Below are 15,584 nucleotides of genomic sequence, written 5' to 3'. Positions count from 1 at the left end.
ATACACAATCGCAAAAAATAGGTGTGCGATATAAACGCACTAATCTCGTCAAAGGAAAATGTAGAAAACAAACGCACCCTAGCTGTACTAGACTATGTAGGATTTACGGAAGAGTCGTCCCAGGCGTGGCTGAGGAACTTCCGTCTTGTACAGCACAAAAATGGTAAGTCTACTGCACTAAATGTATTTTTATGTTAAATTACTTAACTATTTATCTCAACGAACTATGGATTTACTCGAGGCAAGATTAGCAAGCAAGCGACGAGCTTTTGAACGATTGTGTTGATGGTTGGCTGCAGTTAAATGAGGCAGCGCGCATCATTGAAACGGTATGCAGAAAGTAGAGTGATTTGGGCTGAGCTGTCTTTTCCTGTCGACCCCTTTCTTCTTATTACTGTCCCATGTAGCTCTACCAAAAACTCGGGCATTTGTAGGCGTAAATTGCACGTATATTTGTGACACTGTGACGAGGCTTAGCATCGGTGAGTTTGATGAGCTCCTGTCTCGGTCACGTAAAGCATCACATCCACTGTTGCAAGCTAAAGCAGTGACTTCAAACCGGAATCGACTCGTAGCTAAATGAATGTGCTTGAAATGACTGATAATTACTTTGTTGAAGAAATAGAAATTTGGCAAAGTAAAGACGAGTATGTGATTTATCTGCTATATGAGCAACAGCAAGCTTACGGCTCGTTTTGGATACTTGTCAAACCTGACCTCATAGGTCACCCTCCCTAAGCTGGCAGGTTCACTTGGTTTGCGTTCTGATCTATATTACAAATCACAACATCCAGCATAACCCTGCCCGCAGAAGGGTCCACCCAAACACTGATCTGCTGTCATTTGTCCTCAGACAGCGACTCTGCGCCCCTACTTGAATGCTGTGAGGGCCACCTTGCAGGCGGCCCTCTGTCTGGAGAACTTCTCCTCTCAGGTGGTGGAGCGTCACAACAAGCCAGAGGTGGAGGTCAGGTATGTCTTTGTGGCACTGGATCCTTACCAGCCTCAGCAGCTGTGAACATTCTTTCCTTCCTCCTGTTTACCGTCTGCTGCTCTTACACAAGATGGGGCCTGCGCAGACCTGCATAAGAAAGTATGGGAGGGAAGAAAAATGACACAAGTATGGGCAAGGCTCTCAAATTCACTGGAGGGGGCTCGCTGTAGCCTGTTTACAGGGGTCTTCCCAATGAAGTGAGAATGTTGGGAGTAACCCGAATTTATCAGGGGTTGCTGTTGTGGTTACAGGAGCAGTAAGGAGCTGCTTCTTCAGCCAGTGGTGATCAGCCGTAATGACAAGGAGAAGGTTCTTATCGAGGGGTCCATCAACTCTGTCAGAGTCAGCATTGCAGTCAAGCAGGTCAGTAAATGCACCGTGGTTTCTTTTTCTGTTCACAATTTCATTTCCAATCTCATACACATAAAAAAAAAACTTCTGTTGTTGCCGACTGACTCCAGGCGGATGAGATCGAGAAGATCCTTTGCCACAAGTTCATGCGCTTCATGATGATGAGGGCAGAGAACTTCTTCATTCTGAGAAGGAAACCAGTAGAGGTGAGGAATATTGTGGGGCGGGGTCATCTGGGTAGAATTGAATGTGATTACACAAGTGATGCTTTGTGGCGTATGCACTGATCGGCCTCTGGCTCATTCCTTTCACGTCTCTGCAGGGATACGATATTAGCTTCTTGATCACCAACTTCCACACGGAGCAGATGTACAAACACAAGCTGGTGGACTTCGTCATCCACTTCATGGAGGAGATCGACAAGGAGATCAGTGAGATGAAACTGTCCGTTAATGCCAGGGCCCGTATCGTTGCCGAAGAATTCCTCAAGAATGTAAGCGATGCCTTCACTGCTCGAATGTTGTTTGGTGCAAGGATTTCCCCTGATTGTGAGCAAATTGATGGGCTGAAAATAATTTGTTCCCGTCCTCTCCGCAGTTCTGATGACAGCGTCGTCCTTGGTCTTGTACAAGCCTTGGAAAACTCTAAGGGCCAAACAGCGCATGAGTGGAGAACTAAAGGAGTGAACAGTCAATCAGCAAGGAGATGAGGGACATGCACCAATCTGAAGACCCTTTGCACCCGATCTCAAGTATTTCCCTGTACTCATGAATATCAATTCATGTATATAATGAAATATTTACCAGTTTCATTTTCAGCCACTCTGAACAAATCCCCAAACAAAGGCGGGTCCTTAAAGTATTAATCAAGTTGATATCCATGAATACAGGGGCACTGAGGGGTGTGTTGCAAATAAAATGACCAGATTCTTTTTTTTTTTTTTTGTATTTCATGTATGTGAGTCTGTATGTTCTGTCACCGTTTCAAATTTGTCTCCACAATTTGTCTGTCCAGGACGTACATGTTTGAGGAAGTAATCTGTGTGGCATTAAATCACGTGGAGCAGGAGCTGTCTGTAAAGGCGCCACAGTAACACATGTAAGAAAAAAAAAAAAAGTGGTGAAAGAGAATAAAAGTCACTTGTTTATACTTGAGTGTTGGGATTGAAAGAAGAAGCACCATTTATGGTGCCGCCGCAGAGTGGTGCTGCACCTATATACGGATTTGCTCTCTTTCTGAGGAAGTTGGTTTTATACAGCACTTAGGTCATTTCTCACTTCACTTCCTCACTTGAGGAAGTGTCGCAGACAGCGTATGAACAGTGAGCTCTCAGATTTTTCAAAGCCAATCGGATGATTCATATGGAAACTGTCAGACTTTATTTGATGACATCACATTTTAAAATTCAGTGTGATTTTTTTTCTTTTATTTGATCATCAAGAATAGCTGAACATGCAGCGTCTTGCCACAGGATTACAAACAAAAAAAAAATATCTCAGATTTAATCAACTCTGAACAATGAGTAAGATAGTGGCAATGACTGGATGGGTTTAGAAAAATAACATCTTTATTAGAGTAGAGCTATAACATACATTTTCAAGTCACAAGCGACACAATCACCTCTGAGTTAACGCTCCTAATTTCTAACGTGTTGCTTCACAAAACGGTGCCGTGTGTTTTTATACTGACAGGGACAACAACAGTACATACAGTCCACCACATACTGTACAGTAGCTGGAGAGACCGAACATCACCCAGCTGTTTAGGGTTTTAGCGACTGTTCACCGTGGAACAGCTATTAATGATTGCCCAGTCAATCCACAGAGTCATTCAGTCACCATAGTTACAAAGGTGAGTTTGTTTTCAGGCCAGGTTTGAAACCTACTAATTGCACATTATTGCTGGAGACACCTTCACGTGAAATGATTGCACAGTACAGTACCATGTCACACATGCAGCAGAAAAATCCCTGTTATTTGATTGAACCACAGGGGTGACCCTTGAAAACATATTACAGTAACCTTCGGTGTTAATTCTGCTGCTGCACAATAACGACAATTAAACCACAGTGAGTAAAAATAATTAAACAGGAATCCGCTGTGAGCCAAGTGTTTTAAACCCCCTGTGTGCAAGAGAACAGTTTGAATCAAAGATAAAGTGGACCAGCTAAGCTGGGTATCACACTGTGAAGCTTTTCATACGTGAACACCAAGGCCCAGACGTCCGTGTTCGGGCTCAGCTCCTGGAAATCCGTTAGAAAAGATGGACACGTCACCCACATGGTCACCGGTGCGATCAGGCAGGTGAAGACTGACGAGGGTAGAAATCCACTGGAGTCCGTCACATGTGGGAGACCGAAGTTACAGGTCCAAAGTTCAGGGTCACCGAGCTCCAACGCGGGCATCAGAGGTGAGGAGGGACGGTCTGCAGGGCGTCTTCAGCCGTACGATGGATGTTCACGTTCTGGAAGGAGGAACGCAGCGGTCAGATGGCTTTGGCATGCATGCACGGGCATTTGTTAGGAGTCAAAATATATATGTATATATGAAGATTTGCATCTGGGATTAATTTACTATAAAATCACTAAGGGAATCAGCGGCCCTGCTTGTCAGTGCATCTAAATGTGTTCGGCTCTCGCTGACATCTTATTTAGGTCAGCTTTTTGACAGCGACTCCAGATAGAGGTGATAGCGTCACATTTTCTCTTTAAAATTAATGCGCTAACTGGCAGTAAGTCGATTACTATCCATCTTTGTGGAAGTGTGTGTGATCCATATAAAAATGTCTTCAACTGCTTTCAGCACACTTGTAACAAAAGGCCTCTGTAACTTATTTTTAAACCGTCATCGCTTCCAGTCCAATTATTTACACTTTCTCACCAAGCTTCTAAGAAGCATAAACTTTATAATCACTTTCACTGGAGGCAGACGGCAATCTGTGCCAGACACAAGTGAACATTTTGTCCAGGCTGATGAATGGCTGCATTCATCCCAGTCAAATCTTTGCATATGAATGAACATGGAATATCGGAGTCTTCAGTTTGCACAGCAGAGTAAAGCAGGAAGGGCACAACCCAGAACATTTGATCTAAAGATGGCAAAGATATGACGCTAATGGCGAGCCTTTCCCAGATCTCCACGTGGTTTCAGAGACAGATTCCAGGGTTTCCGAACGTATATCATTATTAGCAGTAAAACAGCATTCATGCCAAACTTTCTAAAATGAAGCACAAAGAGAGTGTGGTGAGGATTCATGAAGTGGTTGAGTGGAGTTTATTCAGAAACAGTGAACAGAAATATCTTCCTCTGAACTCTTTATCATTGACATGAACCGTCAGCCTTCAAACAAACAAAAAAAACAACGTGTTGTACTGTACCTCAAGGATCACCATTAAACAGTGGTGCACATCCTAAAAAATCTAAACAGTTGATTTTATAGGGGGGGGGGTGAAAAAAACAAAGCACAACTCTGATCTGCTGTGCAGTGCTGTAAAGTTCAGATTAGAGTTTCCTGACTTCCACCAATTAAAACAGTGAGTGATGAGACACTGGCAAAAATTAACAGGTTAAGGGTTAAAATCACTTCTAAAGACAAGATGGATAAGAAAATTTACAAGAGTTGATCAATGCTTCTGCAGAAAAAGTGCTGGAGCTTCTTTGCTTCACAATCGGGAGTGCATCATCATCTTAAAAAGACCTTCAATTGCATTTCATTCGTTCTCCAAAAATGGGAGAACGTGTGCGACAACATCCGTGACAGGATTAATAATCATAATTAAGAAACTGGATTCCAGTCAATTACCACCATCAGCATACCTTAAGATACACGTGGAAGAAATACAGCAGACAAGAAGAGTGGGGAGAGATTTAAAGAATTTTGATGTACATTGTGCGTCTGAAGGGTTCATAGTGTGTAATGAAGGTTAAGAGAGGGAAGAGAGTGTTGGGGAGGGGGTAACTGCCTCATTGGTGAGCTGGCACAGTAAGCAAAGCCTCCTCTGACATCCGTGTCACTTTTACGTTCTGTTCGATGAAAAACAGACAAAGAGGAGGAGGAATCAAAACACAAGGGAGACACGAAAGCCACGGCACAAACACAGAGTCAAAGACTTTCTCGAGTGTTTCTCACACGGTTGAGGGCTTTATCTCAGTCGCAAACTAGCTGTGTGTTAGCAGAAACCAGTGCATGCATATTTGTAATCATTATCTATGCCTTTGAGCTGAGGTTTTATTATATTGGCAAGTCAACATCACATTTTGTTGATCATGAACAGTACACGTAGCCAATGTTTAATGACTGTATGAAGCATCTGTTGCTGTTTAAGCCAGCCCTGATTAAGTAATGTCTAAAAAAAAAAAAGAAAAAATGTAACAATCCACTCAGAGGTGTGTTTAACCACGAGGGTGAAAATGTGAACTTTTAATCTGCTCATACTCTGCTATAAACTGTGCTTTGAAAACTTGGCCTTCAGAATACTTCAGCACCTGCAACCAACCTCAACACGACCTGCTTTTCAGTCAGTAAGCGAGTCAGAATGTGTGTCGTACCCACCTCTGGTTTTTCTCTGTGTGTGTTGACTGCATCCACGTTTAGGCTGATGGACTCCACTTTACAGCCTGTTGAGACATGTTTGTTTCATTTGATCGTCAGGCCGGAGAGTTATTTATTTATTTATTTTTAACAGATTTATTTTTCACATTAAAACACAGATAAAAGGATTGGTCCTACCGTAGGCCACCGGCGTTAGCTTCAGCACCGTGTGCAGCGGGCAGTTCAGGTACGGCAGCTCCTCTGTGTGGACAAATGAATGGGACAGTTAAACCGCCTTCATGTTCTGCCCCCGGTAACGTAGCTCTGTTAACAAGTAGTGTGTCGCTATGGAAAAGACAACTGTGGTTGGGATGCCATGTCAAATGTGAGTAAAAACAGACAGCAAGAATTTTCAAAAATCAGAATCTTTTTCACATAAAAACTGGGCAAATTTATTATGTCATGGAAAATGCTGAGTCAACATGAAGTTGGGACATTCCCCACTGTGTAGCACCCCCTCTTCTTTTAACAATACTTTATTATGATGATACTATCTGACACCCTGTCCTGAGAAAAGATTGCGTATCATGTTTCAGATAATGATCAGAGATAAGTGCTAACAAGGGCAATTACAGTCCATAATAATCATATAATCATTGCGGCATTAATAAAAATAAGGGATGTAGGATGGGTCTGTTTCCCTCTAATGTTTGATCAGCGATTTATAACAAACTGTTAATTTGGGGTAAATCACTGCTTACATTCCAAGAAAACTGCTGTTTTCCCACAACCTATTCCCTGTACCAAAAGAATTTAGCACATTTCCCCCAATACTATTTATGGATCTCTGCATGCGTCCTAAAGGGCATTTTGCCTTCTGCAACTTTCCTGAGGTTCACTGAAAGCACCGACCTGCTGTTTTGTCCAAAAAGTAAGCCAACAGACAGCGCATGACAGCTTGGTGACAGATGACCAGGACGTTTTCTTGCCTCTCCAGCTCCATGATGACCGGCTCCAACCGCTGCACCAGGTCCTCATACGACTGAGTGCGACAAGGCGAGGAAAAACAGACAGATGGAAAGCAGAGTGCTACGATAAGTAAACAGATTAATACAGTCTGTAAAATGTAAACTTTAACTTTTGTTCACAGGTAAACAGAATGACATTTTGGTAAGTGGGAAAAATCCATTCAGGTTGTCTAGATTTTAAGCACATGCCCCAAAGCGTAACATCAACACTGGCCGACCGGGCAGCCGACTAATGCCCAAATCCATCTTCCTGTGTGAAATCAATGGAGACGTAATGGGATGAAGGAAAGGTGAGAGCACACCAGCGGGCTTTCAGGCCCACGGTAAACAATCTGAGCCTATATATTTGTCACGTACACGGACATAAAAACTAAAGTGATGTCTTTGTTTACCGAGTTCTAGTGTTCGGCCAAAGCTGCCTGAGAAGTGCAAGCGGAGACTCATTAGCAGAATGAGTGGCCAGCGGCCATCTGGATTCAGTTAAACAGCGGGTTTGTGGTCATGTACGCAAGAAGGATGACAGAGCGGGTCATTATATTCACAAAAGGATATTAACAACATCACATCATTAAACGACACGTACGGCGAGGACAACATTTTGCCACTCACCTCTCCTTTGGGGTACCGATAGCGGTATTTGTCCTGGTCCCTCAGGGCAAACTCCAGAGGAAAATTTCCCTGGATCTCCTCATACATCATCTCTTCACAGTCACCCTAAAAAACATCACATTCACTGGTCAAACTATTAACGCCGCACAAAGACATGGTAAACACAAGTAAGTGGAAGCCAACAGAACACTGCTTACAGCATCGATCTCATTGAGGACTTTCCACTGTTCGTAGGGAACATTGAGAGCCTCGGCTGTCTGGATGGTTCTCTTCATCTGACTCGTCCACACCTTTAGGTCACTAATTTTCTGCGTCTCCATGAACTGGTTTAGCTTCTTAGCAAACTGCACGGAGGAAAAAAGGAGTTATGTTTTCTTTTTATGTTCTGAAGATGCATCATTTGTTTTTTTTTTGCAGTTTGTTGCACCTCTTTGCCCCTCTTCGTGAGACCGGAGTCTCCTCCGATTCGACCCTTGACATTAAGCTCGCTCTCTCCATGACGACAGAGGTAAATGGACCGTGGCGTGATGTGGATGTTCATGAGGTAATAGACAATCCGGCTCTGGATGTGGTCCAACACTCTATTGACCAAGTAGCGCTGACCCACGTCCATGATTTTAATGTAGGAAAGATCCCTGAGTGGAGAGGATACATGCCTGGGTTCAACATCTTGTAAGCACTGCAAAAAAAGGTCATAACCCCTCTCACAGCTAAGGATTTAACCCACCACACCAATTTCAGCCTCACCTGTCCAGAACCTCATCCAGCGTCTCATAGGTGTTTTCATAACACTTGATCCTCTTCATGAAATCCTCCACTGCATCTTCTGTGTTACAGTTGGTGTAGTCAGGGCTGCACAGCTTCACTTGCTAAACACGGAAACAGGCCGAAAAGTGAGCACAACACTGGCAAAGGTTAAACTCCCCCTGAAACAAAAAAACAACGCAGCAACTCACCACTATATTTGCCTGTATGACCACAGGGTCTTCACACACAGACTCCACAAAGAACACCTGAGAGACGACACAAAGAGAAGGACTCAGACTCCGTGTGGCGCCAAACAACAGCAGCATCCTCAGAACTGTGAGCCGACACGTTACCTTGAAACCATTCTGCTCAGCAAACTGGATGATGGTCTCCCTTCTTTCTCTGGTGGTGTTTGTCGCATCAAACACCTAAACAACACCGGACAAGCTTTGAGGAATTTCACACCACGTTTGAACTGCATGAAACATTTTTTGCCAACGGAACACTCAACCTACAGCAACTTGGCCTCCTTCCTCTGTGAGGTACTGTCGCACATCGTTCAGCGCTGCTGAAGCACACTGCCTGCAGAGATTGCAAACGACCCCCCCCCTCCTGCCATAAATATCACATAGTTGGTTTATAGATAAATTCTCACAGCGTCAAGTCGCTCATACCGTCTGATCTTTAACCCCTCCTCATTGTCTGGACTGAAGAACTCAAAGGACTTGTAAATCTTCACACATTCTCTTCTGTACTGTCCCACGTTGAACTCTGTAGGAGAGAAAAAAAAAGTCAAATCATCTCCTTTCTCTTCAACTGTTTGGTATGGACAGCTCTGCCTTATTTTGCTGAAGTCGACACGTCTCTGATCAGTGAGGCTGCCAATCCTGAGGAGTCATACCTCTGGTGGGCACTCCGATCCAGTTGAGATAGCGAGTCAGCTTCTTGGAGATGTAAGTCTTTCCTCTGGCAGGAAGGCCCACCGTCACGATCAGGGTGGGGCAGTTGGTCATACATACTGAAATGATAAAAAAAAAAAGGGCAAGAAAGCCTCAGTCTCAATTCAGTTTTCGATTCATTTTCTTCACTGCTGTAAAGAAGAAGAAAAGGGACTCAATCTCCACTTTATTTTAGTCATGCGTTTTGACACAACTAATTTAAAAGATCTAATAGATTGTCCTTATCAGAGCAGATTGAGGAGCAGAGGTCAGGACGTGCCACAGGAGTTGTGAAACTTCTACTCCTCAACACACGGAGTAATCAGACCTGTTTCCACATTTCAACAGGACAGCTGTCAGTGTTTGTGCATCTGTTCACCTGATGACACGGTGCTAAGAGGAATTCTTCTCGAACTGATTCCCTGAAATCTTGCTAGACAGTCATCCAAACCCGTTCACTGTGTCACTCTACCCTACAGGTGTTTAACCATATGCTCGTCAGTTCTGACATTTAAACAAAACAACTATTGATCGGAATCCTCTGAGCCAGGGCACAGTGAGGAGACATGTGGAAAAGCGTGAGCGCACATCCGCTCTGTGAATCACTCGCATGACTGCAGGGACACAATTCATGTTTACATACAAATGGTGCTTGACTTGGCATAAAGTAACAACGATATATGCAGCCTGATGCGAGTCTTTTCTCCCCGATGCGAGAAGCCTTCATCTGCAGTGCATTCGTCATGTGAATGCTTACATAATCGCGCGAACCTGGTGGCTGCTGCAGCAGCAGCAAGACATATAAACTCTGCCAACTGGGCACCCTGCGCTTTTAACTGCAGTAACGTAAGCTAGCAACACCAAACACGGATTAACGTCGCATTAATTATTCAAGTAAAATGACAGGTTGGCTGAGGGCTGGTCAATATACTTCAGATGAAGTCATTTAATAAAAGCAATACTTCCTTAGCCCCCGCATAACGCCACAACAAACCGATGCTAGCAACCGTTGCCATGCCGTTGTACGCACCCCTTCTTTGAGAAATGTGTTTTTCAGGAAGGCCATTTTTGTACGGCATCCATATCTTCTTCAAGGGGTTTTGGGTGAGTTCCCGCTGATTTGACGGTGTTTTCTCCTCCATTCCGTCTTGCTGCGAGGTGGAGGCAGCGGCAGCGAGGACACCGACACGGGGAAGTTTCCCGTGATGCTGCTCTGAAGGTGACCGGTGTTTCATCTGCGCGGACACAGATGGCCCGGTCGCACGCGCTCACTGTCTGTTGTCTCTTCTTGCCTTTGTCACGTGCTCTGCTCTGGCCACGTTGGAAACCAATGAACGCCCATAAAGACAGCAGTACAGGCGCAACACGTTTTCTGCTCGACAGTTGGGAACTTATTCGTTGCTCCGCAATAGGTTCAGAAAACCCCAGGTAAATGCGACAGAGACCCTAACCCGGAAGCCCCAGTAATTACCCTGACAAGTAGACGTTGGTTGAGCTAAATAAACACCGACATGCAGTTTTAATGTCGCAGCAGGCTTCACCACAGGTGCAATTAGACAGTATTCTCCTGGTGGACAGCTAGCGCACAGCAATACAGTACAACACTTTTTAAGTCATGCCACAGATTGTCATGAAAATTGAGGTCTGGACTTTTTCTGGGCCATTCCAACACGTTTTTACGTTTCCCTTCAAACCACTTGAGCGTTGCTTTAGCATCGTGCTTCGGGTCATTGCTCTGCTGGAAGGTGACTCGTACCTCTGGAAGACTACAACAGGTTTTCCTAAAGAACTTTCTTGTATTTAGCAATATTCAAAAGTCCCTCAGTTCTGACTAGTTTCCCTCTCCCTGATGGGGAAAAACATCCCCACAGCATGATGCTGCAACTACTATGCTTCCCCGTGGGGATGGTTATCTTAGGGCGAGACATGTTGGATTATGATGGTCGTACAGACACATACACCAGCCTCCTCTGACCCCTGTGATCTTAGGTAGGTATCTTGCGGTGCCACATTTGTTTCATTTTGTAATGATGGATATATCATTGCTCTGTGGGATTTTAAAAGTTTGTAATATCTTCTTTTAAAACCCAACCCTATTTATACTTTTCCACAACTCTGTCCCTGACCTTTTTATGCGTACATTCCTTCCATTTAACTTCACCAATTTGGACTTTTTTTTCTACATAACATCCCAAGGATCCATTTAAATTACAGGTTGCAAAGCAAAACAATATGAAAGATACCTAGGGGGGGTAAATCATTTTGCAAACCACTGTATTCTCGGAATGATAATATCAGTCTCTCACATTGCTGTGGAAGAATTTTTGCCTGTTCTTATTTACAATGCTGCTACAGTTTAATGGGATATGCGGGTGATTGTTTATGCATTCATATGTGCAGAGTTCACTTCAGGTCCTTCAGCATTTTAATCAGGTTAAGGTCCTGACTTTAACTGGGTCATTGCAACACCTTGATTCTGTTCTTTTTCAGCCATTCTGTTGTAGATTTGCTGCTGTGTTTGGGATCATTGTCCTGTTGTATGGCCCAGTTTCAGCCAAGCTTTATCTATCGGACAGATGTCCACACATTTCGCTCTAAAACACTTCCATATGAGTTCATGGTGGACTCAATGCCATTCTCCAGGTCTTGTGATTGGCAAAACAAGCCCAAATCATCAGCGATCCACCAAAGTATTTGACAGTTGGTATGAGGTGTTTTTGCTGATATGATGAACTTAGTTTTGACCAAATAGCTCCACTTTGGTCTCAAGGGTATATAGCCGCTCTACATTTTGATGAAAGACTTGTGGATTGTTCAGCTATAACTATAAAAACTTTCTGCTGGCAGCACTTTACAAACAAGCCATACTTTTTTTCTCCTCGTGTTGTTATGGACTCTAACTTTTTACATGCTAACTGTAGCTCTTTGGGATTTTTTTTAGTTTCTCTCAGTCTGACCTTGGAATGAACCTGCTGGGATGTCCACCCCATTGCTACACCTGTTCACGACTGTAACAAGGATTTGACAAGTAAACAGTGTAATGCCTTGATGTCTACTCTTTAGCTTGTAAAGTTTATTGTTTTCATAGCTTCCTTGTTCATTTCTTGTTATGCGCACATGTAATCGTTCATGTATATGTATATGTACATGTGTGCTGCCGACATATATTCTTAATTTCTATGGAAGCAGTAAGGGTGGATTTAGCTTTTCACACACTGCTTCTGCATTATGGCTTACATTGCTTTAGATATACAATGACATAGCATAATATTTTATGTGTTGTTAATGATTTCTTAAATATGTCCCGATATGTAAAACCTTTTAATTTAAATTGTAGGTGCTTTCCTTTTACACATGACACATGTAAGCCACTTGTGGCATCAGACAAGGAATAAAAAAACATGCATATAAAAATGGAGATTCCACAATAGACATTTGCACACTAAATCCATGGCTTTCATGTCAAACCATATAATTTTGGTCCTTTCAAGTGCACTCTGCAGATTACTTACAATGAGCAGCAAGCACCTTCCCATCAAGGAGAAAAGTATGTTGCAGTAGTGAGTTCTCCTTTTCTCTAAATGTTGCCATTCAAAGGTGGAGCAACCCTTGATGTGCTGCAAGGAGTGTGAAGTTCTGTTAAGATGGCCGGGGGTTGGAGAAATCTTTATGAATCCTTAGGGTGGACTGAACTTGGTAAAAGTGATGTTGACTTTGCTTCACCCACCCACCCCTAACCCAAGAACAGGTCCAATCAGCGACTCAAAACATCAGTGATTGTGGGCACGGCCTTTTTAAGAAACCACGTTTTCTAGATTGCAGAAACCCTGCATTATGTTTGACATAATGTTATCTTAGCACTGTGGTTTCCCGGTATTGCTTAAGGCCTGATGCCACAATCAGTTTGTGTGTTTCGCTGGAATGTTTGCAAAATGTAACTTTAACCTTAAAAAAAAGTTCAGGTAACCTGGCTGAATTACTGCAAACAGCTCTTTGCCAACAACTCCTTAAAGATGTGTTGCTGGTTAAGAAGATGCAGAGTGTTTAGTGTGAAAAGAATACATACAATTACGCTTCTTTTCAGGGTTTCTGCCCATTTGAAAATCAGCCCAAAACAACAGGCATTATCATAGCGCAGAAGAATAGCAGAGAGGTAAATATCAACAAGAATTATGACTTCATTCCATTGAACTCCAATCCCTTTTTATTGTGTACGCTGCCTGAATTGGGAAACTTGACTAAAACCGTCATTACTGTTGGAAGAAAGATGTATGCTTTTGTGAAAACTGCAATTAAGTGAAAAACAGTTATTGTTCTACTATAAACGATAAAGGTGATATCAAGCGGCATTTTGTAAGGTAGTTTTTGAATGTTCTTAAAATTTTTTTCCACTTTAAGCACTGACAATGTCCATGAGATGGCAGTATTGCACCCCGTCTTTCCTATTCTCTGCAGGTCAGTTGACCCCAGACTTGCTAACCATCACTACATGAAACACGGTATTGCAATCTAACTCAACAACCTTGCAGTAACTTAGGTATTTCATACACATGCAGTGACTATGATCCCTTTTTGTTTTTCGTATGGTGTCAGAGAGTTTGTTTTAAGTAGTGGTTCTCACATTCTGCCCCTCTCAAACAATATCTTTCATATAATGTAGTCAACTGAGACAACCGCAGAGATTAATCCTCACCAAAGTGCCCACAAAAACGGTTCACAAAAAAAGGTTTTAACCTGAACAACGATGCACTTTCTGCAAAGCTGTCCGTACCACGTTATGTCCAGTTCCGAACCGGGTACGTAGAGTTTCAAAAGCCACACATACATATTCAGGTTAGTGGGCCTATCTGTTCATCTGTTAATTCATTATCTGATGCACTGATTATATTAAGCTCGGAGTCCGTCTTGGTGATGGAGCGACAAGGCCCGTGACCTAAATTTGTTGAGATCTAGGTTTTCTAAGTTAATAGCTTCCACTCTCAAATTCCCACACTGCTGGTAGACTGTCACACATGTCAGGTTCATCAGGTCCACACACACACTCACACACAGGCCTAGAAACTCATACTCAGGATACATTTTCAGATTTTTAGCAGGGCAATCACCCAACACTGCAGTGCAGAGTTTGGTGATCCTGTATGCCAGCTGTACAAGTTGTTTGGTTGATATCCTGTCATTTGATGACCTATCAGAGTATGTAACCTGAATAAAACTGGTCTGGCCAAAAACAGGACGCCTACAGACAGCTGATCTTGTCTGCTCAGTGTAGTGAGTCAGATGTCTGATTTCATACAAAGCAGGATACATTAAATGTCTTAAATACTTTACACCAGAGCACGAACAGGAAACAGGGCAGAGCTCCTCCTCCTACCAACAGCTGTCAGGCTCTGATTGCAGCTAGCTGCCTTTAGCCGGAGAAGTCACTTCCCAATATAGAAGTCTATGATAGCATTATTCTTCGCTGTGAATCGGCATTTGCAACGATAAGAGACCCGTTTGGTAACGAAGCACAAGATCGGTGTTCAATAAGGCACAACTGCTGGGTATCTCATCACAGCAGCTCAGTGTGAGCTGTTACAAGCACATAAAACAGCCCTAAAAATCCATCGGGATCTTTGTAAGGATGATTACAATCATAACAGCCCAAAAATGAGATGAAAACAGTCGGGCAGCAGCAACAAAACATCCGCCCACCTCTTCATCCTCTGTGTTACAGCACAGAGTTGCTGCTGGGAATGATGCTGCTTACTATAAACAGCGACGATTGTCGTCTCTGGTTGTTTTGTAGGGTAAAGGTGACAGTGGCGAGCACACCGAGTCTTGTTTACGCCTCTAAGGGCAGCCCTTCTCGCTTCCTATCATCCGACACAGTTTAGAGTTGTAAAACGCTCGGGACTACAGAGCAGATAAAGCGACGCATCTTACCAGCCTTGCCCTGGTTCTGTTGGATCTTGGGTAGGCTGGAGCAGCCTCTCATCATGGGCGCTTTTCTGATGGAGCGCTGTCCCTGGCGGTGTGTACGTGCGTCCAAGAGCAGTCTGGCGATGCTCACTGTACACACCCCCTTTTCGTGTGTGTGTCGGACCTTTAAGTCGGGAGGAAGGCTTTGACAAAAATGGATGTGATGAAGTAGCAGTCTACCTGTTCTCTGCACACTCCTACACTCCACCCACCATTTGACAACTGAGGGGAAGTACTCACCAGCCCTGACTGAGGGCTGCTTGTACTTTTGAGATTATGTTTAAGGGATAGTTAAGGTTCTACACACACTGCGAGAAGCAATACAGATTACCACCAACTGAAACAACACACATATAATAACATCGGTCATAGTATGGTGCAATTATTCTTTTTTATAAACTGACCCTATAGGGCACTGCTTTCATA

General features: G+C 43.4%; 2 protein-coding genes across 5 annotated transcripts in view; one reads left to right on the top strand and one right to left on the bottom strand.

Annotated features, from left to right (window-relative positions):
• The window catches only part of arpc4l (actin related protein 2/3 complex, subunit 4, like), a 238,842-nt gene extending 236,348 nt beyond the window's left edge, over positions 1 to 2,494 (top strand). Inside the window, exons 1-6 of one of the 2 annotated variants that reach the window (XM_072382730.1) lie at positions 92 to 163; positions 854 to 972; positions 1,246 to 1,357; positions 1,456 to 1,551; positions 1,668 to 1,838; positions 1,943 to 2,494. In XM_072382730.1, coding sequence (XP_072238831.1) covers positions 161 to 163; positions 854 to 972; positions 1,246 to 1,357; positions 1,456 to 1,551; positions 1,668 to 1,838; positions 1,943 to 1,948 — 507 coding nt within the window. In that variant the 5' untranslated portion in view covers positions 92 to 160 and the 3' untranslated portion in view covers positions 1,949 to 2,494. Of the gene's footprint in view, positions 1 to 91; positions 164 to 853; positions 973 to 1,245; positions 1,358 to 1,455; positions 1,552 to 1,667; positions 1,839 to 1,942 lie in introns of those variants that run through there. The other variant, XM_072382731.1, reaches the window with a different exon arrangement.
• A 396-nt stretch (positions 2,495 to 2,890) lies between these two features.
• On the bottom strand, positions 2,891 to 15,315 carry pfkfb4a (6-phosphofructo-2-kinase/fructose-2,6-biphosphatase 4a). 3 transcript variants are annotated; one of them, XM_072382717.1, is made up of 14 exons: positions 10,228 to 10,572; positions 9,161 to 9,277; positions 8,934 to 9,030; positions 8,775 to 8,841; positions 8,613 to 8,687; positions 8,469 to 8,525; positions 8,260 to 8,381; positions 7,940 to 8,147; positions 7,710 to 7,856; positions 7,513 to 7,617; positions 6,788 to 6,917; positions 6,074 to 6,136; positions 5,897 to 5,961; positions 2,891 to 3,808 (listed from the first exon to the last, which is right to left on the bottom strand). In XM_072382717.1, exons 1-14 carry the CDS (start codon positions 10,430 to 10,432, stop codon positions 3,749 to 3,751), a joined length of 1,518 nt encoding a protein of 505 aa, XP_072238818.1. In that variant the 5' UTR covers positions 10,433 to 10,572; the 3' UTR covers positions 2,891 to 3,748. The 3 variants fall into 3 exon arrangements, with proteins under 3 accessions (XP_072238818.1, XP_072238819.1, XP_072238817.1); XM_072382718.1 differs by lacking the exons at positions 2,891 to 3,808; positions 10,228 to 10,572 and adding exons at positions 4,589 to 5,367; positions 15,123 to 15,315; XM_072382716.1 differs by lacking the exon at positions 2,891 to 3,808 and adding an exon at positions 4,589 to 5,367 and having other exon boundaries at positions 10,228 to 10,571.
• Positions 15,316 to 15,584: the final 269 nt, after the last annotated feature.

The sequence above is a fragment of the Leuresthes tenuis genome, unplaced genomic scaffold (genome assembly GCF_036924035.1).
Source record: "Leuresthes tenuis unplaced genomic scaffold, fLeuTen1.0.hap1 SCAF_3, whole genome shotgun sequence".
In the NCBI taxonomy this organism is placed as follows: domain Eukaryota; kingdom Metazoa; phylum Chordata; class Actinopteri; order Atheriniformes; family Atherinopsidae; genus Leuresthes; species Leuresthes tenuis.
Note: the sequence above shows the minus strand (reverse complement) of the source record. Positions and strands in the feature narration are given on the sequence as shown.